The 24,678-nt window shown below is 48.9% G+C and overlaps 1 protein-coding gene across 1 annotated transcript in view; it reads right to left on the reverse strand.

Moving 5' to 3' along the window:
* Nucleotides 1–843: 843 nt before the first annotated feature.
* The window catches only part of LOC133128202 (pleckstrin homology domain-containing family G member 1), a 30,917-nt gene continuing 7,082 nt past the window's right edge, over nucleotides 844–24,678 (reverse strand). The window contains exons 4-19 of the mRNA XM_061241556.1: nucleotides 23,850–23,950; nucleotides 21,019–21,088; nucleotides 15,800–15,846; nucleotides 13,037–13,187; nucleotides 12,434–12,565; nucleotides 11,620–11,802; nucleotides 10,892–10,987; nucleotides 9,883–9,969; nucleotides 9,406–9,439; nucleotides 8,750–8,845; nucleotides 8,147–8,185; nucleotides 7,970–7,989; nucleotides 7,447–7,638; nucleotides 6,978–7,097; nucleotides 5,024–6,770; nucleotides 844–4,601 (exon numbers count right to left, since the gene is read on the reverse strand). Of these exons, the coding sequence (XP_061097540.1) occupies nucleotides 3,502–4,601; nucleotides 5,024–6,770; nucleotides 6,978–7,097; nucleotides 7,447–7,638; nucleotides 7,970–7,989; nucleotides 8,147–8,185; nucleotides 8,750–8,845; nucleotides 9,406–9,439; nucleotides 9,883–9,969; nucleotides 10,892–10,987; nucleotides 11,620–11,802; nucleotides 12,434–12,565; nucleotides 13,037–13,187; nucleotides 15,800–15,846; nucleotides 21,019–21,088; nucleotides 23,850–23,950 (4,215 nt within the window). The 3' untranslated portion in view covers nucleotides 844–3,501. The remainder of the gene's footprint in view (nucleotides 4,602–5,023; nucleotides 6,771–6,977; nucleotides 7,098–7,446; nucleotides 7,639–7,969; nucleotides 7,990–8,146; nucleotides 8,186–8,749; nucleotides 8,846–9,405; nucleotides 9,440–9,882; nucleotides 9,970–10,891; nucleotides 10,988–11,619; nucleotides 11,803–12,433; nucleotides 12,566–13,036; nucleotides 13,188–15,799; nucleotides 15,847–21,018; nucleotides 21,089–23,849; nucleotides 23,951–24,678) is intronic.

Consider the following 24,678-nt stretch of genomic DNA (forward strand, 5'->3'; position numbering starts at 1 on the left):
GTTCTGGGTTTTCCTCCGTGCAGTTATCCAATTTACTCATTAATCCTGCTTCATGATACTGGCCCAGGCTGTATGTGCACTGACCACCACCTCTTATGTAACTATCCAAGTGTCCTGCATCCATTTTTATTTTATGAATACACATCATTGTGTGATGGAAACATGGCAACTTTCTGAAAATCATAATTAGAGGTTGGCTGCCAGACATTCAATATTTATGTATTAAGTATAATTGATTTCCCTTATTCAAAACATTAAAAAAAACACCCTTACAAATACAGTTTTGTTGTGCAACTCAGTATCTCTCTCCTTTTCTGTATTTCATCCACCGTAGCTGAGAGTCCTTCCTCATCTGGAACTGCTGAACAACTTCTCTTCTCCAGGCATACAATGTTTAACCACCATTACTTACATACTAGCATTCACTTTGACGGAACAAATAGCGTCTTTCTTGATGACCATGAGACAGGGTTGCGCTTTCACAACTATTTATTGCATCTATAAATGATCACCTGCATAATTCTTCCAGCCATTAACTTGAATCATAAATGAACTGTAATACCTTATGGGCCAGTTTCAAAGACACAAATTGAGCCTAGTCCTGGACTAAATTAAATTTGAACCGGAGATTCTCCATAGTACACTCATTTTAGTCCGGGACTATGCCTTAATCTGTGTCTGCAAAACTGACTTTAGCTTCCATTAAAATTGACCACCAAGTTTCTAAACTTCCCATTTTGACAGGAAGAAGAGGCTTGAAACTGCCACAGAGAAATAATTTAAAAAAAAATCACAGACATGCAGTCATTGCTGGCCACACCAATGATAACAGTACATCTTCAGTTGTTTTAATTTTACATTTATTTATTGCCTCCCGTACATTTGTTTCCTAAGCAATGACAACTAGGCAGTTAAAAACGTATACTTAACTTAGACTGTAGAGCGTAAGAAAGCAAACCTAAAGCATAAAATTATAACTTTCCTAAAATGTACATACATCTTTACAAAGTGTTTACAAATCAAATGTAAAAAAAAGGGGGGAAAAGTGCAAAAGACTGTTCAATGGACAAAAAATGTAGACAAACCCACCCATGAAGTAAAGAACAAAACTGTAAATGTACAAAGAAAAGCAATGCCATACTTCATGTTCTCGTATTGTTTTGGTGTACATGCAGTGGTATTGATGACAGGCATTCTGATTACGAAGGTTACTACTTGAACAGTGCGCTTAAAGATTTGTCTTTTGCTAACATTCACAGTATAAACACGAACCAAACTGAACCTTGCTGAAACAGCCCAAGTCAGGCAGCCTTTAAATAAATATTTTCTTTATTTTCTAATTTACAAATTTGCTGCTATCCTTGAAGGGACCATTTTATCAAAAATCCACATCTATAATTTCATGTTTAATAATATGTGTGAATTATTGCCGTGCAATACAGTAAGTCAGATCTGTCTGAGCCTCAATACTGTCGGGAAGGAAAGCGGTTAGAATCGAGGCTGGCTCCATTTTGGAAGGCATTATTGACAGTCAAAGCCGGGTTTCATACACATTACAGAGCAAATCGAAATGATGGATTCTGGCCAGAGCTCTCCTTTATGGTCATGATAAACAGGAGCTTTAAAACAAGCAACATGACAACCAAACCCACATAAATGTCAGTGAAGAGCACATTACTGCAAATATCAACAGGAACACAAGAAAGACGTTTATAACGTTGACCGATAAGGTGTGAAATGCGCCTGATCACAACTAAACAATAATTTCTGTTTATTTAATTTCTTACACCCGGAGGCAGCTTTGACCTTTGAATACACATTCCTATCAGCTGGAACATGACAGTTTGGTCTAACTTGTTGGATTAACCCAGGTCTAGCCCCATCAATAATCACAATCTGAAACTTCTAAAACCTCAGTGTGCTTCAACATACAGGAGTGAGAGAGACAGTGTTGTGAGACAGGTATCCATTAGTGATATGGAAACCGTTATTGGTTGAACATCAGTAGTTTTACCGGAGGGGGGTGGGACTATCCCAATATCAACACAAAATAAACCAAAAAAAATGCAATTCATAACCTGATGAACATGGCAAATTTAATAAACATATACATTGGTACAGTACTCCTTATCTTTAAAAAAAACCAACAACCTTAAATCTGTTTTCGGTGGTCCCTCATATAAAATAAACGTTTTATGTTATTACCACAAATGACCTGCCCAGTAACACTATATTTTACTCAAAACTACAGTTACCTACACTGTGGCCTAAATATATATATATTTAAAAACAGTTCACGCATGTAGTTTTGAAATAAATAAGATACTATTGCTGCTTAGCGTATTTAGTTGTAACGACTATGTACATTTCTTCAAGACTATCTTGATTAAATTCCGATCTCTTCTCATTTTAATACGAATTTAATTATCACTCTTGATGCATACACCTGGAAGACATTGCTGGAAACCCTTATTACAAAAATACCATTTATGCGCACATAGTTTAAATATATATATGGACATTCCATGTCTAAAAGCATACATACCTAATTTATAATTTTACTATCGTTCGTTAAATCCTGAGTGGGAGATGCGGTTATCGAATGCACAAATTAGTCAGCATCTAAAACTATTCGAAATCTCGGTGAGCGATGCGCAAAAGCGACGGCAGATTCTCGCGGCTACACTGAAGAGGGCCAATGCTCTGGACTGTGACATTCTTATCTAGGCAGATAAATAGACTACGTTTAAAACAATTTATTTTAAAAGACAGAGCTGTGATGTGAATGTCCTTATTAGAAAAATACAGCTAAAAATGCACATTTTCATACTTGTGAGCCAAACATAATTTTACGTGGACTGCCTTTTCATGCCTGCGCATGGTTTATACAGGTACCGGGTTCTCTGGGGATTAAGGGTGAGAAGACGAATGAAGGGGGGGAGGGGGTCTTTATTTAATTTTTCCGTGATGAACATGGCACCCATACTCCATGAGGAGTCTGAAATAGAACGGGTTTGCAGAATGTTTATACCTCGCCGGGGAACTCTACTGCATACGTCTATGTTTAGCAGATCTACGCAGCAACATCTATGTACAGCCGCCCTGATGCGAACTCTCAATGTGTGCAAGGAAGATCCCTTTAATCCTTAGCCCACACGCAGTCTGAGCTGAGCCTCTGAGTTTAAACTTTAGTGCTACGTAAACTACGGTAAACAAGCTGTTCGATGTATTCTCTTTTTAATCATTTTCTTAAATATACATACCGTAAATTTATACTTGAAAAACAAAACGAACAAAAGAACAAAAAAAAAAGTGTGGAAGGATATAAATTATTCTTGGATGTTGTTTCTTGAAACAGGCTCCATGGTATTAGCCTGTGACTGTCGAAACATCTCAAGCAGGGTTTGCAATGTTCAGGGTTGCCCAAGCGAGAATGGATACCGGTACACAAAACTGAATTTTTAATATGGATGGTAATAACAATAATGCCAGTAATGTGCCTCAGGCGAAGCTGCTGGAGCTGAGGCAGTGGAACTTGTCTCTCAGTGACTGCACTATCTTGGGGGAGCCCTGAGGCTCACTCCACAGGTAGTCGCTGAGCTTGCCCTGGTCGGCGAAGGCGTGGAGGGGGACCGCAGGGTTGATGGCGGGGTGGTGGCAGGACTTCACGGGGGTGCAGGGGAGACTCTGGGACTGGATGAGGCCCCTGCCGCTCTGCCTGTCCGAGCAGGGCCGGGAGGTGGGCGCTGGGTCGGCCTTCGGCGGTGGGTCCTGCTCCTCGTCCTCCGACTTGATCTCCACGTAGTCCTCGTCGTCGTCGTCGTCGCCGTCCCCGTTGTCCTTGAAGTTGGCGAGGTAGTTCTGGGTGGCGGCCTGGGGCGTGAGAGGGGGGGACCTGCTCACCACCACCACCTGCCGGCCGTCCCGGAGCGTCATTTCCGAGCTCCCGTTCGACGGCGGAGACGATGACAAAAACAACGACGACGACGACTTCTCCGGGAGGCTGTGCTGTCGTCCCGCCTGGCCCAGACTCGGGACGGGGAAGCGAGGGGTTTTCGCCCCACCTCCTGACCCTCGATTGGAGGCCGCCTGGCTGTTCTCCTTCCCCGATGGGTCGCCTCCCGCCTTCCCCACGGCCGCCACGATAGAGGAGATAGACTGACACCTCCCGTGGGGCGGGGCCTTGGAGGGGGAGGTACCCGTCCCGGACCGACGGCCCAGCGAGCTGTAGATGTGTTCCTGGTCTAAGCTCTCCGTGATTGGCTGGTTCAGGCAGGCGCTCCACCTCTGATTGGGCGGGAGCAGGGGCAGGGGCTGGCTGGGGAGGGTCTTGAGGGCCGGGACGGAGCAGGCGGGGGTGAGTTTGGGACGGGGCGTGGAGGCGTCTCGGGGCCAGCAGACAAAGTCGGCGAGTTCGCCGTTGCTGTAGGTGGAGTGCAGCCAGTCCTCCTCCGCCCCGCGACCCTCCGAGTCGGACTGAGAGCTCCGCTGCAGCGACTCGGGGTCCACCGAATTACTGCGAGGCGGCTTGTGACCGCCCGCCGGCATCTCTCTGAACACCACCTGCTCGTACAGGTGAGAGTACTCCGCAATCCGTGCACCTGAGGCAGGGTGGAGAGAGAGGGAGGGAGAGAGGAGAGAGAGGGAGGAGAGAGGGAGAGAGAGAGAGGGAGAGAGAGAGGGAGGAGAGAGAGGGAGAGAGGACTTTATTGTCAATTCACAGAGAAGACCACCAGTTAACAGCGTTAACAACGTTTTACTCAAGCCAAAGAGTGAGCCAACCACGACCACTAAAGATTACGGTAATAACTGTAAGGAATGGTGCAGGAAAGGTTAAATATGCACTTAAATAAATAAATTGGTGGTTCCCAACCCTGTTCCTGGAATCTACCGTTCTGTAGGTTTTCACTCCAACCCTTAGAAAGCACACCTCATTCAACAGCTAGAGTGCTAGATTAGGGTTGAAATCAAACTGTACAGGGTTGCCAATCCAGCTCCATGGCAACAAGCAGGGGACGTTTACCTATGGCGGCTCCTCCTTGCTTCTTCTCCTCCAAAATGGCGGCCAGGTCCTTCTGCCTAGGTCTGGAGCGGCCGCCCGCCTGCTCCTGCTCCGGGTTCCTCAACTTCAGCAGCTGGTTGGCCTTCTTGATCTTCTGGCTGTACTGCCGGGCCATGAGGAAGACGCGGTTCCGGGTTTTGTCGCCCCAGTCGAGCGGCAGTTCCCCGGCGGACCCCGGGAGGTGGAAGCGGGCTCCGGTGGAGGCCACGGTGTGGTCGAGGCTGGCCAGGTCCCCAGGGAACATGCTCCCGCTGAGGCCCAGAAGAGTGCCGCTCCCTCCCTCCTCCTCCTCCTCCTTCTGGAAGTCGGCGTCGTCGCCGTCATCGAATCGGAAGCTTCCGCCGCTCAGCCGATGCAGCTTGCTCTTCGCCGCCCTGACGGTGCCCGTGACGGTCTCCGCGACAACGGGGGACGGAGGGTGAGGGAGCGGGCGGGGCACGGACGGGGTCGGACGGGATTCCTCATCCTCTTCCATCGTTTCCTCCCTGAGGAGTGCGGGGATGTTGAGGGTGGGGATTCTGGGCTGGGCCGGTGTCGACGTGGACGTGGCCCCACCCTCCGTCCCGCCCACGGGGAACGCGGCCAGGAGACGGGCTTCCTGCTTCCGCTCGTTCTTCCGGATGTAGTTCTCCAGGTCGTTCCAGATCTCGTCCACCCGCTCCGTCATCCTGTTCTGGGTGGAGGAGGGACCAGCCTGCTCACGGGGGAGCGAGTCTGAGGTGGAGGAGGACTCGGGGTCTCGTACTTCACCCCCGACGTCCCGCAGGGTCTCCTCAGAGACCGACGAAACCACCACTTCACAGTTTGCATAGACCGGCTCTGGAACTGCTGGGACATCCTGCCTCTGGTCCTCTGACTCCACCCCGCTCACCAACACCTCCGGTAGGCGGAGGTCCAGGAGGCCGATGGTGTCGTAGATGTTCTCCTCCACGATCTCCAGCTCACATTTCACTGGAGCGGGAGCTTCTGCAGCGGAGCAGGTGGAGGCGGTAGAGGAGGTGATGGAGGCGCGATTCTCAGACGGAACTGCCGTTTCGGACAGCCCTTCCTCGTTGGAGGGAGGTCTCTCCACGGGCTCTGAGCTGGATCCGGACTCCTTGTTCTGGGGTGGGGTGCGGGCGTCCTCCCCGGCCCGGGCTCGAGAGTTCTCCGACTCCACCCTACGGATCAGGCCCATGGCCTTGAGGTCCTCGTAGCTGATGTTGTCGTAGACGATCTCCACCTCGTCGGGGGTCAGCCGTTCGGCCGAGTCGGAGCCCGAGACGTTGCTGGAGGTCTCGGTGAGGGCGCCCTCCAGGGGGGCGTGGCTCTCCGAGCGATTCTCCCCGACGCTGCTCGCCCGTCGTAACATCCTCCGACCAGCGGGGGCCGCCACCTCTTCCTCCTCCTCCTCTTCCTCCGCCGGCTGCTCCATGTGCCAGCTGCAGGGCCGGGCTTGGGGGGCCCTGTCCCGAGCCTGCTCTGGGACGGGGGGGTCGGAGGGCAGGAACATTTGGTAGATGTCGTCCTCGTCCTCCCCCTGCAGGGTCTGCTGGCGGGGCGGGAACATTGCTCGCCGGATCTGGTGGTCCGTCCAGATGTTCCGCACTAGGGAGGCGGCGCCCAGGACGGAGGCCAGGCGGGGGTCTGCGTGGTGGGGGTCTGACGGCCGGGACACTCCCCCGAGGGGCGTGTGGCCTGCATCCATCTGCAGGGACTCTTTGGCAGTCTGGAGGAGGATGGGGGAAGCAGGAGTTACATGAGTGAACCCAAAATTCCTGGAGAAATACTCAAACCAAGTGACTGAACCAGTGAAGTTCCAAAACCTCCAAATATGAACCAATCACAAAACTTTCAAATAATTTACTCTTGGCACTTGAGAGGTCCAATCATTTTGCAGGTTTTGCTTCAGTTCTATCCCACTGCGGACATTTACCTGTAAATCGCACGCACTCATGTTGAAATTCTGCCACTTATCGATGCTGTCCACCGACACCTGAGGGTTGAGTCTCTTCCGAGCTGCTCTTGCCTGGATTTTGAACTTCTTCCCTGAACCCTGCAGAGAAGAATTCAGACTTATTCATTACAGAACCACCACACACAATACCTACATAAACATTATAGATCACACTATGCTGATTTATGAATGGACTCCAACCTGTAAAATGGCCACTTCACTGGAGCTCACAATATTACCACGGATGTGTGAACCAGTAAGCAGCATACGTGTCCAAAATCCAATTTCAAAAGTATAAACTAATTTTCTTAAAGAGGAGGGAATACGTATTTTTTCCAAGGCCCCCCTGCTTAGGTGAATGATAATGCTTAATGCCCCTTAAGGACCCGTGCCTGACCCCTGATGCACTAATCTGATCTGGAGGTCGTTGCCGGGGGCGACTGCTCACCGGGCAGGTGTCGTCCTCGTCGTCGGCGTCCTGCAGGTGAGCGCTGTCCTCCGTGTCGCTGGGGTCCCCGGGGTCCAACGACTCCTGCGATTGGTTCACCAGGCTGCGGGTTCGACCAATGGAGGCCAGCATGCCCTCCCTGGGGTTGAGCGCAGAGACGGGGGACAGGAGGGTCACCCCCAAACTGCTCCGCTGTGGGGAACAGGGGGTCAAAGGTCAGGGGTCACGGCTTGATCCACAAATGGACATTCATCAGGTAGAAAAAAACTGGCCTTTTACCTATATATAGGTGACCAACCAACAGGATATACAACATACATATTACAAATTATGCATGCTCATTGACTTTTGGTGCAAACTGCCCAAGATGTACTTGGTTTTCATAAGAAAGGGAGCGCATGTAATCCAACTGAAAGAGATACAGTTGTTAGCATGCTGGGTCACCCTCCTGTTTGAGAGCTCCTCTGCGTACCCTCAGGGCTATATATCGACCTCTTCCCCTGCGTACAAATCAACTGCTTACCTTCTGGGCATCTGAGTTGGCTGCTGTTGTCAGTTGAAAGGAGGGATGAAACAGAGGTTGGTGGGGGGAGGGAGAGAGGGAAGGAGAGGGAGAGAAAAAGGCATGTATTAGTGCTGGACCTCTTTGGACAGACAGTAACAGAATCCTGTTGTAACTCGACCTGGCTGGAGGACTCACCGCTCTGCTTGGAGTTCTTCAGCAGCTTGGACAGGGGCTCTGCGGAGAGAAGGACACGACCGTCAGCCCTCGCTGTCACGTCTCCACGGCAACACTCCCGCTAGTAACCGGCGGTAACCGACCGCTCACGGCAACGCTCCCACAATCGACCGCGAGTTCACCAATAACACTCTGACCGGTGACGGAGTGCACAGACATGCATGCGATGTTAAATCCCATCGAGCTACAACTTTAAACTTTATCCTTGTTTCCTTTAGATCAGGCCTGTCCAACCCTGTTCCTGGTGATCCGTCCTCCATTATTAAGGACTCCCTTGCCTGTGGTGTTCCCCCAGACTGGCTTTAAGATGTTACCCGACTCCCTAAGAAACCGAACTGAGACCCCTCTGATGTCAGGAACTATCCGACCAATATCATTACTTTCCTTCCTGTCCAAAACTCTGGAAACAAGCTGTGCTTAACCAACTATCATCTTTTCATCTGAAATTAAAACCTCCTGGACTGTAGATCTCCAGGAACAGGGTCAGGCACCCCCCCACCCCTCCCCATGCAGACTAGGACAGCGTCCTGTGTACAGGTGTGGGGCTGGCGTTCCTCAGCTCACCTGACTTCCTCCTCACCCTCCGGGTGGCGGGGCCCTCCTTGGCGTGGGGGGGGAACTTCTTCTCTCCGTCAGGGCTGTAGTGGAATCCTGGGTGATCTGGGGGGGGGGGGGGGGGGACAGAGGAGATCAGACTGATGCTAAAGGCTATCCGCTTTGATGCATAAGATGAAATTAGCAGCCAGATCCCCTTTCCTGTTTCCTCTTTGCTGACACATGAGATTCTGCAGGTCTTTGGTGTGGTAAACCTGAGAGCTCAGCTTTTTTTGTTGTTCTTCCTTATCTGCTTATCTGGGATGGGTTGGCAGTTATCGTGTTGTTGTGCTAATTGCAGACGTGTTCAGAAACACCGACTAGTGCTTTCTCGGTTTCACTCCGATCCGCAATCAGATAAACTTTTACCAGAGGACTGAGGGGGGATAGAACACCCATTTACAGATAGACTACATCAGTTCTACGGTGGCAGGACCCAGTACAATACGTTAAACAAAAGCCTGGATATCAGCACTGAGCATTTGGTAAATTAGAAAAAAAGAAGCAGTTTCCATTATAACAGGATTAAGACTGAGATACTATGCCAGCTGATCCCACCCCAAGCACATCACATATATATGTGTGTGTTTACAGGTTTCAGTTTTAGCTCATCTAATTATACTTACGCACAGCATCCATCTCCAAAATGGCCTGCTTGGCCTGCAAAATGAGGAAAAAGAAAGTATAAGCATAACTTATTTTTTGCATCCATAATTTATCATATCCCAAGACCTAAAGCCTTTAAGACGCCTATTTAATTTCAAGAGAATGGTGTAATCCATTTCCAACCACATCGTAAACACGGGATTAGAGACTGTCTTCTCTGGAATGCAATGATATCATGATACGGTTTATTTTAGGGCCCGTTATAAGTGTTTGCTACCACTAGATGGCGGCCGAGCACTGTTTTTCCCTCAACGATCGCGAAACTTTCAAAAATACCTCGGTGAAAGTGAAATGAGCTAAACACAGAGCAAATGGTACTTCTTTCTATTTCAGTATCATCTAATGAACTCTCAGGCATCATAAGGGAACATTACACTGTAATCTAATGAGAGGGAAATGAACTCCAAGGGATCGATTTGTCAGGGACTATACATTACCTTGGCTGGAATTTTTGCCGGGTGGTTTTCAAGTATGAGTCTCTTGAGGTGAAGGATCCACATGCGCTTGTCCTGCTGGGACTTAGCCTGCATGGCAACAGAGAACAGCGCAATAAGAATGTCTGCCTTTCACCTGAAACTAACATACACACACACACACACACATATATACACACAGACAGGTGTACGGCACATGCAATATTCCAGAACGCGAATCGCGCCGTGTGACCCTTTATTCAGCTGGAGCATGACCCCGATGACCCATTAGTCAAAGTGCATGGTGGGATTGCGGGGTCTGTTTGTTTGTTTTGGGAGTGGACTGGCCCGGGTAGCTTGCCACGGCGTGACCCTTCTCCGGTTGGGGAGGGGGGTCGGGGGTCACGGCCAGGGGAACACACTGACTGAGCGCAGGAACACTGCCAGGGTAAACAGGGCTGGAGTCTACTGACCCGTGACCCCCTCTGCGGTCAGACCCTGCGGTCCCCTGTCCTCCAGCGAGCAGGTAGTTAGGCTGCCTCACTGCACACCGTCTGTCTAACCGAGACGGAGGTAAAACCAAACCTCTCTCTCTCCCCAGGGTAACGTGCTCAGGGCCACTGTTCTATGAAATATCAGACTCCTCTTTCATATAACTAGAATATCAGCGCTGTTGGTTATTAGCTCTGTTGGTTATGAGTGCTATAGCTCATTGGCGCTGTTGGTTATGAGTGCTATAGATCATTAGCGCTGCTGGTTATGAGTGCTATAGATAATTAGCGCTGCTGGTTATTAGCGCTGCTGGTTATGAGTGCTATAGATCATTAGCGCTGTTGGTTATGAGTGCTATAGATCATTAGCGCTGTTGGTTATGAGTGCTATAGATCATTAGCGCTGCTGGTTATTAGCGCTGCTGGTTATGAGTGCTATAGATCATTAGCGCTGCTGGTTATTAGTGCTATAGATCATTAGCGCTGTTGGTTATTAGTGCTGTAATTTACGAGTGCTGTAGGTTATCGGCGCTGTCGGTTACCTGCACTGTGTGCTGCAGTTTGGGGTTCTTGTAATGGAAGACACTGAAGCTCAGAGGCTCTTTTGGTATGAGTTCCACCAGCATCAGGTTACAGCACTGCGGGGAGAAAAACGCCACCGTTAGCGCAGCGGTTAGCACACGCGTGCTAAAGAGCGAAAAACCAAACCCAGGACTGACAGGACAGCCTGGACCTGCCCTGCAAAGGCCACTGTTTCACCCTTAAGCACATAATGACACTCAATTGGCACGAAATGGCGCTAATTTCCCTGTTTAATTGCTACCTGGTGTTTGGAGAGACCAAGAACACTATAGCACTGTTAAGAGCAAATAGAACCAGGTAGCTCTTGACCAGTTCACAAGCTCTCCTATTCATTCTCTCTCCTTCTCTCTCTCTCTCTCTCTCTCCTTCTCTCTTGTCTTTACTTGCCATTTATTTCATGTGAATGAGACAGCAGCACTGCAGTGCCTCAGAATGCCTGTTTACGCGTGCTACAGTTACAGGTAAAATGAGCTTAATGCTTAATGCTTTATTATTGATTGACTGCCAACCCTCACTCTTATTCTTGCTACACACTATATATACATCAAGTCATGTAAGTAGATCTGGGCAGCCATCTGGCAGAAATGTATATACAGTATGTATATTAGATCCAATTAAAAGTCTTCTTGGAAACTTACAAAGCCCCATAAATATGAATATTATGATTATTATTATGCAGCAGACCCACCAGGATATGGGCCTTGTACGTGAACGTCTCCTCTCGTTTCTTGGTGACCAGCAGCAGCCTGTCGAACAGGAACAGCGTGCGCTCGTTCTTGGCCCGCTGGATCCGGAAGGTTCCCTCCAGGACCAGCTCGCCGTAGCTGATCAGGTCCGGACCCTTCCAGTTGGTCAGCTGACTCTGGATCTCCTGAGTCCAGGGGAAACAGAGACAACATCAGCCTCTCAATCCTCAAAGTTACAGACGGTTACACGGTTACCCCAATTTACACAGTTACTGGAAGCTACAGGGCTCCCAGCACACGGCTACTGAGTTACATGGTTACCTGATTCCTCACATAGTTACTACATCCAATAATAATACAGCAGACAGTCAAAGGATCAAATAAGACTTCAAGTTCTTTTGAAACGGGGCAATTTCTGCACCTGCCTAATGAATAAAAAGTATTTGTTATTCTCTAGAACAGAGGTGTCAGACTCCAGTCCTGGTGGCTGCTGGTATTTGTGGTTTCCTTTCCATCAGCAGCCAATTAAGGACTTGAGAACAAGGTGTGTGGACTCTTTAGCCAATGAAAGACTTAGAATGTATCGCTCATGCTTGTGAATTCGTGGCTGATTTGTGGTTGATTCATGGCTGATTTGTGGGGCTGGTTTGTGGCTGATTTGCGGCTGATTTGTGGCTGATTTCTGGTTGAGTTCAGGTTGATTTGTGGCTGATTTGTGGCTGATTTGAGGCTGATTCATGGCTGATTTGAGGCTGATTCGTGGCTGATTTGAGGCTGATTTGAGGCCGATTTGTGGTAGGGTCGCCGCGCTCGAACCTGCAGCCGGACAGCGTGCTCGTGCTTCCTCTTCATGTCGTTGATCTGCCAGGCCACACGCTGCATGGTGTCGATGGCCTCCAGCACCACGTCATACGTCTCCGTGCCCTTCTCCAGGTGATTGGCTATCTCCTGCGGGCAGTCAGGAAGAGTTAGGCTTTTTACACCAACAGCATCACAACTGACCACTTGGTTTACAGCAGCTGGCCTGGGTGCCATGGTTACTGCTGTCAGCAGTCTGTCTGTGCTATAGTTGGACACTGAGGGGAGGGTGTGTCAGTAGTGTCAGACACTACTGCAGTAGCAGGTCAGTAGAACAGCAGTGTGTGTGTGTATATCTGTGACTGTGTGTGTGAGAGTGAGAGTGTGAGTGTGTGTATGTGTGTGAGTGTGTGTGTGTGTGTATGTGTGTGAGTGTGTGTGTGTGTGTATGTGTGTGAGTGTGTGTGTGTGTGTGTGTGTGTATGTAAGGTGTGTGTGTGTGTGTGTGTATGTAAGGTGTGTGTGTGTGTGTGTGTGTGAGTGAGTGAGTGTATGTGTGTGAGTGTGTGTGTGTGTGTGTGTATCTGTGTGTGTGTGTGTGTGTGTGTGTTACACACTCACGTGCAGGAGCAGGTGGTATTTCAGGATGCGCTGAACGGGTTTGAGCAGGTAGGACCCCAGCGGGAGGGAGTGCTGCAGAGACTCCTGCCGCTCCCGGAAGAACTTCGCCAGCGCCTTGTTCCGCATGCACTCCGTCAGCACAGCCACCGACCTATGGGACGAGAGAGAAGAGTGAGCCACGCCCCCTGCTGGAGAAACACCCCGCCCATTTACCCCACCCCTACACACCTGACCTGACCCCCGCAAACCCCATCCCCTGTATACCCCTACACACCTGACCTGACCTCCCCCAGCTTCCCCTCCTGTAGGTGACCCCTGTAGGTGACCCCCGTCAGTCACAGTGAGTGACAAACAGCAGGAGACCTGGTGGCAGGTGTGCGGGTCTCTCTTGTGAGAGAGGGTTTCTCTGAGCCGCTACAGAGAGGACCGCGGCGGGTCTCTCTTGTGAGAGAGGGTTTCTACAGAGAGGACCGCGGCGGGTCTCTCTTGTGAGAGAGGGTTTCTACAGAGAGGACCGCGGCGGGTCTCTCCCCCTCAGAGTGGCTCGCGCGGCTCAGCTGCCACCCCTTCTAAATTCCTCCCGCCGCGGCCGTCCCAGAGGCACACAGGGCCGCCATTGTCTCCGCGGGTAACCAGACCTGCGCCGCTGCGAGCTCTCTCTGGGGCTGACGTCTCATGGGCCTTTCCCTGGCGTCTACTCCCACTGCGCTGTCTTAATGTGAGAGTGTGTGAGTGTGTGTGTGTGTGAGAGTGTGTGTGTGTGAGTGAGAGTGTGTGAGAGTATGTGTGAGTGTGTGTGAGTGTGTCTGTGTGCATGTATGTGTGTGTGAGTGTGTGTGTGTGTGAGTGAGAGTATGTGTGTCTGTGTGCATGTATGTGTGTGTGTGAGAGAGTGTGTGAGTGTGTGTGAGAGTGAGAGTGTGTGTGTGAGTGTGTGTGTGAGTGAGAGTGTGTGTGTCTGTGTGCATGTATGTGTGTGTGTGAGAGAGTGTGTGAGTGTGTGTGTGAGAAGTATGTGTGTGCGAGTGAGAGTGTGTATGTGTGTGAGTGAGAGTGAGAGAGTGTGTGTGTGTGTGCATGTATGTGTGTGTGTGAGAGTGTGTGAGTGTGTGTGTGAGTATGTGTGCAAGTGAGCGTATGTGTGTGTGAGAGTGTGTGAGTGAGAGTATGTGTGTGTGAGTGAGAGTGTGTGTGTGAGTGAGAGTGTGTGTGTGTGTGTGAGTGAGAGTGTGTGTGTCTGTGTGCATGTATGTGTGTGTGTGAGAGTGTGTGAGAGTATGTGTGCAAGTGAGCGTATGTGTGTGTGAGAGTGTGTGAGTGAGTGAGAGTGTGTGCGTCTCTGTGCATGTATGTGTGTGTTTGCGTGACAGAGAAAGTGTGTGTGCGTGTGTGTGAGTGAGAGTGTGTGCGTGTGTGAGAGTGTGTGTGTGTGTGTGTGTGAGACTGTGCATGAGAGAGTGTGTGTGTCCGTGTCCACAAGAGAAAGTGTGTGAAGGGTGAGGGGCTATGCATTTCTGTGTGTGTCAGTGAGGTGTGTGTGTGTGTGTGTGTGTGTGTGTGTGCAGGAAGAGGGGGCATGCATTTTCTGCATATGTCAGAGATCTGTGTCTGAGTTTGTGTGCCTGTGTGAGACAGAGGGAAATAGAGAAATAGACAGAGAGAAAGAGAGTGGGGTGTGTCTGTGTTTGTATGTCTGTGAGTGTGTGTGCGGACATTTGCATTTCTGTGTGTGTAGGTGGGGTGTGTCCGAGTTGGTATTCCCGTGTGAGTTGAGCCTAATTTGTTGGTGTTTTGTCTGTGTCTCTGTGTGTGCGTGTTCAATTCCATATTTAATCATATACTTGGTTACCTTTTGTATGCGTAAAAGGGGTGGGTTGCAGTAAATGATTTGCTTATTAAGTAGACCACAGGCTCGCAAAGCTTCAGCGAACTTCTGAGGAACAGTTTGTATCGTTCCGAAACTCCTCACGCAAACTGCAGCGGGCCGAGAGCGAGCCTCCGGGGGGAAAAGCGCTGGCGCGTCGCAGAAATAAAACATTAGAGCCATTACACGAACAGGGCGGTAGCCTGAAATAATGCCCGTCTGTCAGCAGGCGGTCTCTAGCTCTCCGGCAAAACGCCGCTGAAAAGAAAAGCCCCGAGGATGTTTAACCGACAGGTAGACAGCGCGACTCCTCCTCTCTTAGCACTAACCTCTCGCGTTTCGGCTGGTTACGAAACTAATGCTACGGAGTTCCACTGCTCGTATCATAGTTAGCTGTTAACAGATCTAATGCTACACTGCTCATAATTATACTTAGCTGGTAACTAACAGAGCGAACGCTACACCGCTACACTACTCAAATAATATTTAGTTGTTAACATAGCTAACGCTATGCTGCTACGTACTCGCATTTGTCTGGCAGCAAACGGTAGGCTGCGCATATTAATCTGCAGGAAAAGCGAATGTTTTTCTTGTTGAAAAACTCATGATTCATGACTCAGCTAAAACTTAAAAACTCTGAAATGTATCACCTGTACTGATTGTTCCCCTGGTGTGCTGAAATGTTCTAATCTGCGAGTGGGAGTTAGCCTACTATGAATCACGGTGAGATTCAAAAGGTGCACTGACCCGTGAAACAGATAGTTAATGTAACTGCTCTGCTCAACATCTCTGCTCAGACTCTCAACTGCAACAGTTTAAATCCAAAAGCGCGAGCGTGAATTTCGGCAAGAGGAAAAATATACCTTCGTTCAGAGACGGGTTGTTTTTAGATGTCTTACCTGGGGTAATTGGTGCAGTACTGAGTGTAGATGTGAAACTCTTCACTCTGATGGGGAAGAAAGAACAGGGAATACAACTCAATACACCTGGACCTTCAGCCACACTAAATGTAATGTTCAATAACAAAGATACATCAGATATATTACACACACAGGCAATGTGTAGAATCAGTGTATCAGATATTACACCTAGAAAAACACTCAAAATCAGCTAGTACTAAAGCAACTTCTTGTTCCTTGCTCAAGGGTGATGGTACAATGGATCACAGTTGGGAATCACACTGGCAACCTCTGATTCACATTGTAGAGATTAAACGGTAAGAGGTTTGAGAGGGAAACAGAATTTGGATGAAGCTGTGACCTTTTGCCCTTTCCTTTGGAGGTTTGGGGAAACAGGTTGGAGTGGTGGGGGGGTTAGGGTTAGGGGGGGGGTTCACTGAGGACGGGGCAAGGGGCGAACCCGGGCCAAACCCAGCGGGACCCGGGCCAAAACCAGCGGGACATTCCTGCCCCCCGCGTCTCATAAATTCATAACTCTGCAACTCTAGAAGGTCGGGTGAGGGGCTGGTCACCGGATTTAGGCCAAGCGGAGCAGGACCGGGCAGGGCTGAGGCCCAAAATTAGCCCCCCGTGTTTCTAACACATGTCCAACTTCCTGTACCTCTCTCAAGACATTTACCACGCTGAAACAAAAAAAACCCAAAAAAAATAAGCCAACCTTTACAAGTATTTTAGTCTTAAAATTTTGTTTCTATTGCTAAAGAAGACAAAAGAATTGCCAATGAGGTGAGACAATTTTTGCAAAAAAGTTACTTAATTAAACCAAGCTGAAGACTAAAACACTTGTTAAGACAGGCTTTATTTGCAGTACAATACTTTAGTGTTTAGCATGCACTCTTACGCAGGGCGACTACGCTACATTTTTTCACAGGCAATCTATTTATAAAGTTGGATATTTTACTGATGCAGTCCAGGTCAAATACCTCGCTCAAGGGCACAATAGTGGCACACGTGAGACTCGACCTGGCAACCCCCCCACTTAATACCCAGAATGTCCTTCTCACTGCAGGGACACCTGAGAAGGAAGAGATATGCGAACGAAGAAAGGAAGGACCATTCTAAAGACGATCCCACTGGCCTCCTTTTTCTCCTCTTTTTTTCTTTTACTTGCTCCTGACCCAGAAATCGGTCGAGGTCCGCCATCTTTAAGGACGTTCCAACCTGTTAAATGTTCCTTCTAGGAGCTAGAAGTAGAAGTTAGGAACTACCGGAACATTCCTTTGAGCAAGGAAACAAGAGTGCACCCTTCGTGTAAGTATTTTTTGGAAAGCGTGACGTATAAATGATTGACCCGTCCATCCACCTGTCCCCATCTGCCACATCTGTAAGTGACGTGGCTTCGAACTGACGTTTGAAGGAGCAAGGACATTCCATTAGCCTAATTCACGATTTCTCGAGAAAGAAAGACGGAAATAAGTAATATGTAAAAAGCCCCCGGTGTCAGTCTATGCTGTTATTCTGCTGTGATATTGTGCTGTTCTTCTTCTGTGATATTGTGCTGTTCTTCTGCTTCAGAGACTGTTGCAACCTGGGATACGTGGCGCAGGTGTGGGTGTGTCAGCACAGCGAGGGGGGGCGGGGCCCAACCAACACGGGGTGCAATCATTGGCTTAGCTGCTTAATACCGGGATTCTGACACAACCAGGCGTGCAATTACCCACAGCACCCGAAACACGAAAACCACAGCCCTGCTTACAAATTAGTCCCGTCTGTGCTTCCAAGTGGCATCGGGACTGGGGAGGAGAAGAATTAGGGGAACCATTTTAGGTTTTAAAAATTAAGGCTCATTATTAGTACCCGTCCCAGGCGTGCATGTCCTGAAATCGCTGCAAAATTGAGTTGTTGTTTTTATTGTTTTTGTTGTTTTTGTTGTTTTTTTACACAAGGCTTGATGGCAGTGTTGTTCAAAAGCAACTCTCTTGTAACTCTCTCTGTTAAGCTTGTGACGTCTGGCAATGCCACAGAAATGTCCAAAGCCTGCTTTGGGTCGACATGGCCAGATTATTTACTCAAAAGTAGGCCTTACGACAGCAACATCGAGCTTCAGGCACGAGTTTTGGAGAACCACACAGCTGCTAAAAGTGGTCAGCAGCATCCCAGAAAAACACGGACAAATTCTTTAAAGTTACAGGCTAAACCGCTTTGTTTTCACTCTGCAGCTGTTTTCCACCCCCGTACATAAAAAGGCACTTGTGTACGGGCCCTGAGAGAGAGAAAGAGAGGGAGAGCAAGTGTAGGCGAAATCAGCCCTGGTCCAACTTTCTCGTTAACTTGATAAAAAACAACCGCAGAAAACCTCCTTTTTTGAATGACCACGGTTCTGAGGCCAGGGAGACCCAAAGCCATGACATAATGTCCATCCCACTAAAGAAAACGCACCATTTTGGGAAACACCCTGCTGTCTAATGTGTAGTTTTCTTCCAGAAAGAGGAGCTGCTTGTAATCATGCTGAACATTAGAGGAGAAGAAGAAGAGGAAGAGTGGAGGTTTCCACGGAGGAGACGTGTAAATGGGGGGCATGACGGTGCCGGCTGCTACACGCGGAGCGAGGCTAATGGCGTGTACAGGGCGAAAGGCTCCCGGTGGTTCCTCCGTGGGAACGTCCCAAATTGGAGGCCAGACGTCCACCTCGTCTCCGGCCGAAATCCCGGCCGAAAGCGAGACCAGATGTTGCCATGGAGCCGTTGCCACGGAGAGAGGCTCGGGCAGTGTTTTACGAGCTTGCCGAGCAGTTGTACGGACGGGCCTGACGATCTAACGGCTATCTACGGTGACGGGGCTTAAGGGAACGAACAGCTGGAGGAGCGCTGAGAAGGGAAACAACAACGGTAGCGCTGTGAAGCGCGGAAAAAGGAAAGCCAGCGTCTCTAACAGGCCGACCGAACAAGAGACAGCCTCGCTAACAGACCTGGCAAACCAAATGGCGTTAGCCTGCCTAAGGGACCCGTGGCTGACCTTGCAACGAGCCGCAGGGTTCAGAGTAGCTATTTATCACCGCGATAATGCTAGATTTTCCCTGATAATACAGTTACCGCATCATATATTTGATTCACTGTAGCTCTGCAGACGCTCAAAAAAAAAAAAAAGACAAGTGCTTACTCGACGCATTTCACCACCGAGATAAAGCAGGGCTGGGGGGGAGGGGGGATCCAATTATCTTTTAGTTTGGGAGATGCTTTTCGGGATTTATGGCCTGCTGCAGCCCTTTGAAGTGCTCACCGCTTTTAATTTGGGCCTTCCATATTTGGAAAGCACTTCTGCAGATGCAGTAATGGACCTACCCGCGCATTCTGTCGGGAGCAGAGTCTTGTTTTACGAGGCCCCTCTGAGCAACGGCATAATCAAATCAACACCTCCGTTACAACGCAGCTACAAAGCCCAGCTCATGTTCTCCGGCGATAAATGAAGTCGAGTTGACAAATTGACAGCGTTTGTCGTCTTAATCAGTGTCTGCGATCGACAGGAGCGGGGCTACAACACGAAAGGCAGTGAAGGATTTGTGAGCCTTAAAATAAGCCTCTAGCAACGACCCCTGTGCTAGAACAACAGGCTTCTGTACACCACATCAGTACAAGGTCATGACCTCCCCACGGGGTCACAAATCAACAGGTTTGGCGCCTCAGCATTACCCACAATCCTCTCCTCTCCAACTGTTTACACTGAACTTCTGAGATCTGAACACAGTACCCAACGAAACAGGAACCTTCTTAAACCATTAAATTCATTATTCAACTACACAATTCCGCGGAGAATTGCTCAATATGGAAATCGTCCCAGTCAATTTGTTTACATATTCTTCTGCAGTGGACCAGAAGAAAGTGACTTTAATGTGTGAATGACGTAATCTGCAGCAAACTCAGACCCCGTCTAGCCTGCTTAAATCTGTCCATCCATCTCAGAAAAAGCCATCCAAAAAGGCTCTCATATTTACAATGTGATAATACTGTATGCTTTGACGTATTACTTATTACACAATAATAACATAAAACATAAAAACAGTAACAGGCCCAAAGAAGATCTTCTCAGGAAACGTTTTGTTTTGTAACAGTTCGTTAGCGTCCAGACGAGACACGGGGGAGAAAGTTTTTACTGCGCACAGAATTCTGCGGGAATTCTCCAGCAGTTTCTGGAGCGGAGGGAGGGGTGTGCCATTATGACACTTTGTGAAAACGGTGATTATGCTCTTCTGCCAGTCCTCTCACACCCCCCCCCCCCATCCCCCGCCCCGAAAACAGGCCATAAACACATCTGCAGGCCCTGACCTGAGAGGACACGCCACAGACAAGCCACAATGCAGAACAGAGAGAGAGAGAGAGAGAGAGGGGGGGGAGGGAGAAAGGGAGAGAAAGAGATGGAGGGAGAGGGGGAGGGAGAGAAAGAACAGACAGAGCTTGAGTGGGAGGGTGAGAAGAGAGATGGACAGGAAGACCGGGAGAGAGAGACAGAAAGATTGAGAGGGAGAGAGAGACAGAAAGATTGAGTGGGAGAGAGAGACAGAAAGATTGAGAGGGAGAGAGAGAAAGAAAGATTGACAGGGAGAGAGAGACAGAGATCCTTTCTGTTAGGTCTCCAGGCCTGATTCAGAACAGCCCAGATAAACACATGCGTGGAGTCCATCGCCACAATAACAACTGTGGCCTGTGTGTGTTTATCCTCCAGCATACAGCATATACCCACAGCCCTCTGAAAGCACCCATTAGTCTGGAGTGTGTGCGTGTACGTACGTACGCACGCGCATGTGAGTGTGTGTGTGTGTGTGTGTGTGCATGTGTATGAGTGTGTGTGTATGTGTGTGTGTGTGGCATGCGTATGTGTGTATGGGTGGGTGGGTTTGTCTATGTGTGTGTAAGTGTGTGTATATGTGTGTATGCGTGTGTGTATGGGTGGGTGGGTTTGTGTGTTTGTGTGAGTGTGTGTGTATATGTGTGTGTGTGTGTGTGTGAGTGTATATATGTGTGTGTAGGCGTGTCTGTGTGAGTGTGTGTGGGTGTGTGTGTGTGTATATATGTGTGTGTGTGAGTGTGTGTGTGGGTGTGGGTGTGGGTGTGTGTGTGTGCGTGTCTGTGTGAGTGTGTGTGCGTGTTTACAGGCCCCGGGACATTCTCAGCAGGGAAAGCAGCTGTTGATTGACAGGTGCAGGTTCTGACAGGTGAGCTCACCTTGGCCACAAAGCACTCTGCGATGGCCACAGGATCCGCGTTGCACCTCTCCAGGTCCTGCAGGAGCTCGCTGCAACACAGAGCGGGGCTGTTAGTCTGGGGCTGTCCCACAATGCACCCTGCTCCCTGTCCTGCTCTGCTTCAGGGACTGGGGGAATTGTGTCAAATTCACACTCTCCCACTCTTTTTCGCTGCAAGAAATGGCAAGCGTTTTTGTCTTGTAGTAAGACTTAAGATCTTTTTTTTTCTTTCTCTCAAGTAGAAAATATTAGCTTGTTTTAAGTTACTGTTTTGCTTGTGAACTTTCTCACCTCAGTTTTTTTTTTTTTGTCACATTTAGCAAAAGATTTTAAGTTAAGACAAATACACGTTAAGTCAGTTGGCTTATTTTTAGTTTTGTTGCGGCTTTGCCAGCTATAGTTACGGAATGAATACTCCAACCACACCAGTAAGAGAAAATTCTGCTTCCTCATATTCATCCATTCATCCTCCTTCCCCCATTGTTAGGAGTGCCGGACCACAATCGCGGCGTGTTTGGCAGATGAAGTCATCCTGAACTGCGCTCAGAGATGCAGTCCATCCTGCTCACAGAGAGCCGGGGGAGGACGGAACGAATTCACGCCGGATTTAGCCGATCCTTTCGCGCAATCAATTCAGCACGCGTGTAGTTCTGCGGCCTTGATCTCGGGTTCAAAAGCAAAGCCTGGAAGGAAGGGGGGAGGTTTCGGTTTTGGGGCAGGTTTTGGGGGAGGGGAGGGTATTCGTGGGCCTCTCAATAAGATGTCCAGTTAACCGCATGAGACGCAGCAGAAACAAACCTTTTTCAACAACTTTCAATTTTTTTGACAAAACACACGGAATTTGGATGACCAAAACATAATATTTTCAAAAATATGATTCATGATATTTGGCACTGAATGGCCCTTGTTCTGTTGGCTTCAGCACAGTAGAATATGTGGTTATTGAGATTAAGAACAGACGCTCGTAAATTAATAGGCAGGCCGTGAAAGGTTAAGACTTGTTGTTCAGGGCCTGATTCAATAAAGAACCATACATCACAGCTACTGCAATGCTACTGTAGGTCTACAATCAGTTCAGTGTTTCAGGTCATACAGTGCAGTCCATAAGTATTTGGACAGTGGTACAACATATTTTCTTTTGGGCTGTAATTCCTATATGGATCACCTGACATGGAGGCAAATGGCCTCAAATTAACGGTGAATGTTTTCACTGTAACCTCATTTTTTTCAAATCCAGTGTGCTGGAGTACGGAGCCAAAAGAACAGAAGAACATTGTACCACTGTCCAAATACATGTAGACTGCACTGTAACGGAAAATGTATGATTTCAGCCACTTCGGCCTGTAATATGAATGTAGCCTAAAATACAATGAATACGGACCCCACGTTGATGACTCAAGAGTATGCCTACTGATCTAGGATCAGCTTCAGCTTTTGGATCATAACGGATTAGGTTAAGACCCTGACAGGGGGAAATCTGATCCCAGATCAGCACTAATACTCTGAGACGGGTTAGGCACACGGACCCACTCCCTGCTGGGAGACACCCTCGCTGTTCACACAGTAAAATCCCAGAATGCTTTGCAACCCCCTCAGCTGCACTGAAGGGTAAAACGCCCCGGTTATTCTTGGTAATTAGCACCCAGGAAGCTTTAATGCGACTTCAAAGACACTGAGCATGTGTGAGCAGCGAGGCTGGGACCGCAGATCCGGATTAGCGCATGAAAGCGCCGCGCGCCATGCTAACGCACATTCCACAGAGACGGGGGCGGGGCCGACGGGGGCGGGGCCGACGGGGGCGGGGCCGACGGGAGCCGGCGCAATCGCTCAGCCAATCGGGTGGAGAGGGGCGTGTCTCCGCTCAGGGTCACCGCTCGCTTGTGCGGTCGAACTCTCTCCGCGCGCCGTACGCATGGATCAACGAATGAACCCTCCCTGCGTTTCTGAGTCAGTCTGAGAACCTTTAAGCGTTCGGCAGGGTTGAAGGATGGGCTGTGGGATCACGGTACACAGTAGAGCCCTGTTTGCACTCGTCTGTGAGTGACGGTCACAGGAACTTGAGACAATGTGGCTTGTAGAAGGCGTATCGCTCTCCAATCTCCTGATGGGTGACTGGAATAGATGGGGGTACAGTTGGCTACCAAATTAGGAGAAAATGGGAAAAAATTTGAAACAAAATAAATAAAATTAAAACACGCACGCCTGGTGGTCCGGCAAGACCACAAAACACTCCCTAAAGACAAACACCATGTCCCGAAAACGCGCCAGAAAAGAACAGAACACAAGCCAAACCTCTGAGCAAAGCCAGAGAGAGAGAGAGAAAGAAAGGGAGAGAGAGGGAGCGCGCTCGATTTTACAGTTCCTGCTTCAAGTCCACGGGTAATGTTTGTTTTAAGCTCAGTTCTGGTCTCTCAGGGCAGTTCATAGTATTCCTGAGATGTTTAGACTGCTAAAGTGTCACACAGTGGATTCTCCTGAGGTAGGAGGTAGAGACATCAGACTCGAGTTTATGTTAAACTCTAAATATGGCCCACATTTCACCGACATAAAAGCAACATCTCACACAGAGAGAGGTGCTGGGATGTGGAACGTGTGCTTACAGAACAAAACCTGTAACACTTGCAGAAAGAAGTGTAGGCATATAATAGATACTGTATATATGTATTTAAGAACAATAAAAGTCAGTTAATCTTTGCTAAGTTATAAACTTGAGCTGCATTGTTCTTTGCAGGAACTAACAGCTCAAGTCCCTCTCCCCTTCACAAAGATGTTCACAGAGATTATTTTTATTTATTTTATTTGTTTGTTCACCTGTTGAAGTGGTAGATGTCTCGGATGTTCCCGAACAGAGAGCCCCTGTCCTCCACCCCCAGGGCCAGCCGTGATTGGTTGGAGATGCAGTCGAGGTAGTCCTGCGGAGGGGAAGGGGGAGGGGCTCAGCGTCCGAGAGAGCGACAGGAACACACATCAAACCACACACACACACACAGAGCGGTTACACACACACACACACACACACAGAGCGGTTACACACACACACACACACACACACACACACACAGAACCAGCCAAAACCTGGATCTAACACCCGCCCCACCATCACCCCTGACCCTCAAAACAGAACCAGGCGAAACCTGGATCCATCACCCACCCCGCCATCACCCCCGACCCCCCAAACAGAAGCTGCCAAATCCTCCACATTTTACTGCTATCTGCCCGGGACCATATGGGAGAACCTGCTGCTTAAATAGAAAACCTTCGGAATGATAAATCACACCCCCCCCTCACCCCTAACACCATCCATTCCACAGTGAGAAGCATGTTCCTTCCTGGGGGTGGGGTGGTAAGTGACCTCCTCACACAGGAAACTGTGGCCTGGACTGTTTCCCTTCCAACAACACACACCGGTGCCCTGATGACCACCAACAGCCAACCGTGCAGCCACACTCAGTGAAATACTCCACAATCCTTCTGGTTCGGTTTTTTTTCACTCAACCGATGAGTTACCTTAGCTTGCCTTATGAAAACTTCCTTTGTTCTATTAAGAACTTTAAGGGCGAAATAACCGCCTAGCATTATGATGTCACCGTGAAGTTGACCTTTGACATTTTGGATGTCATAATTTCATAACTTTATCGTA

This window comes from Conger conger, chromosome 5 (genome assembly GCF_963514075.1).
Source record: "Conger conger chromosome 5, fConCon1.1, whole genome shotgun sequence".
NCBI lineage: Eukaryota > Metazoa > Chordata > Actinopteri > Anguilliformes > Congridae > Conger > Conger conger.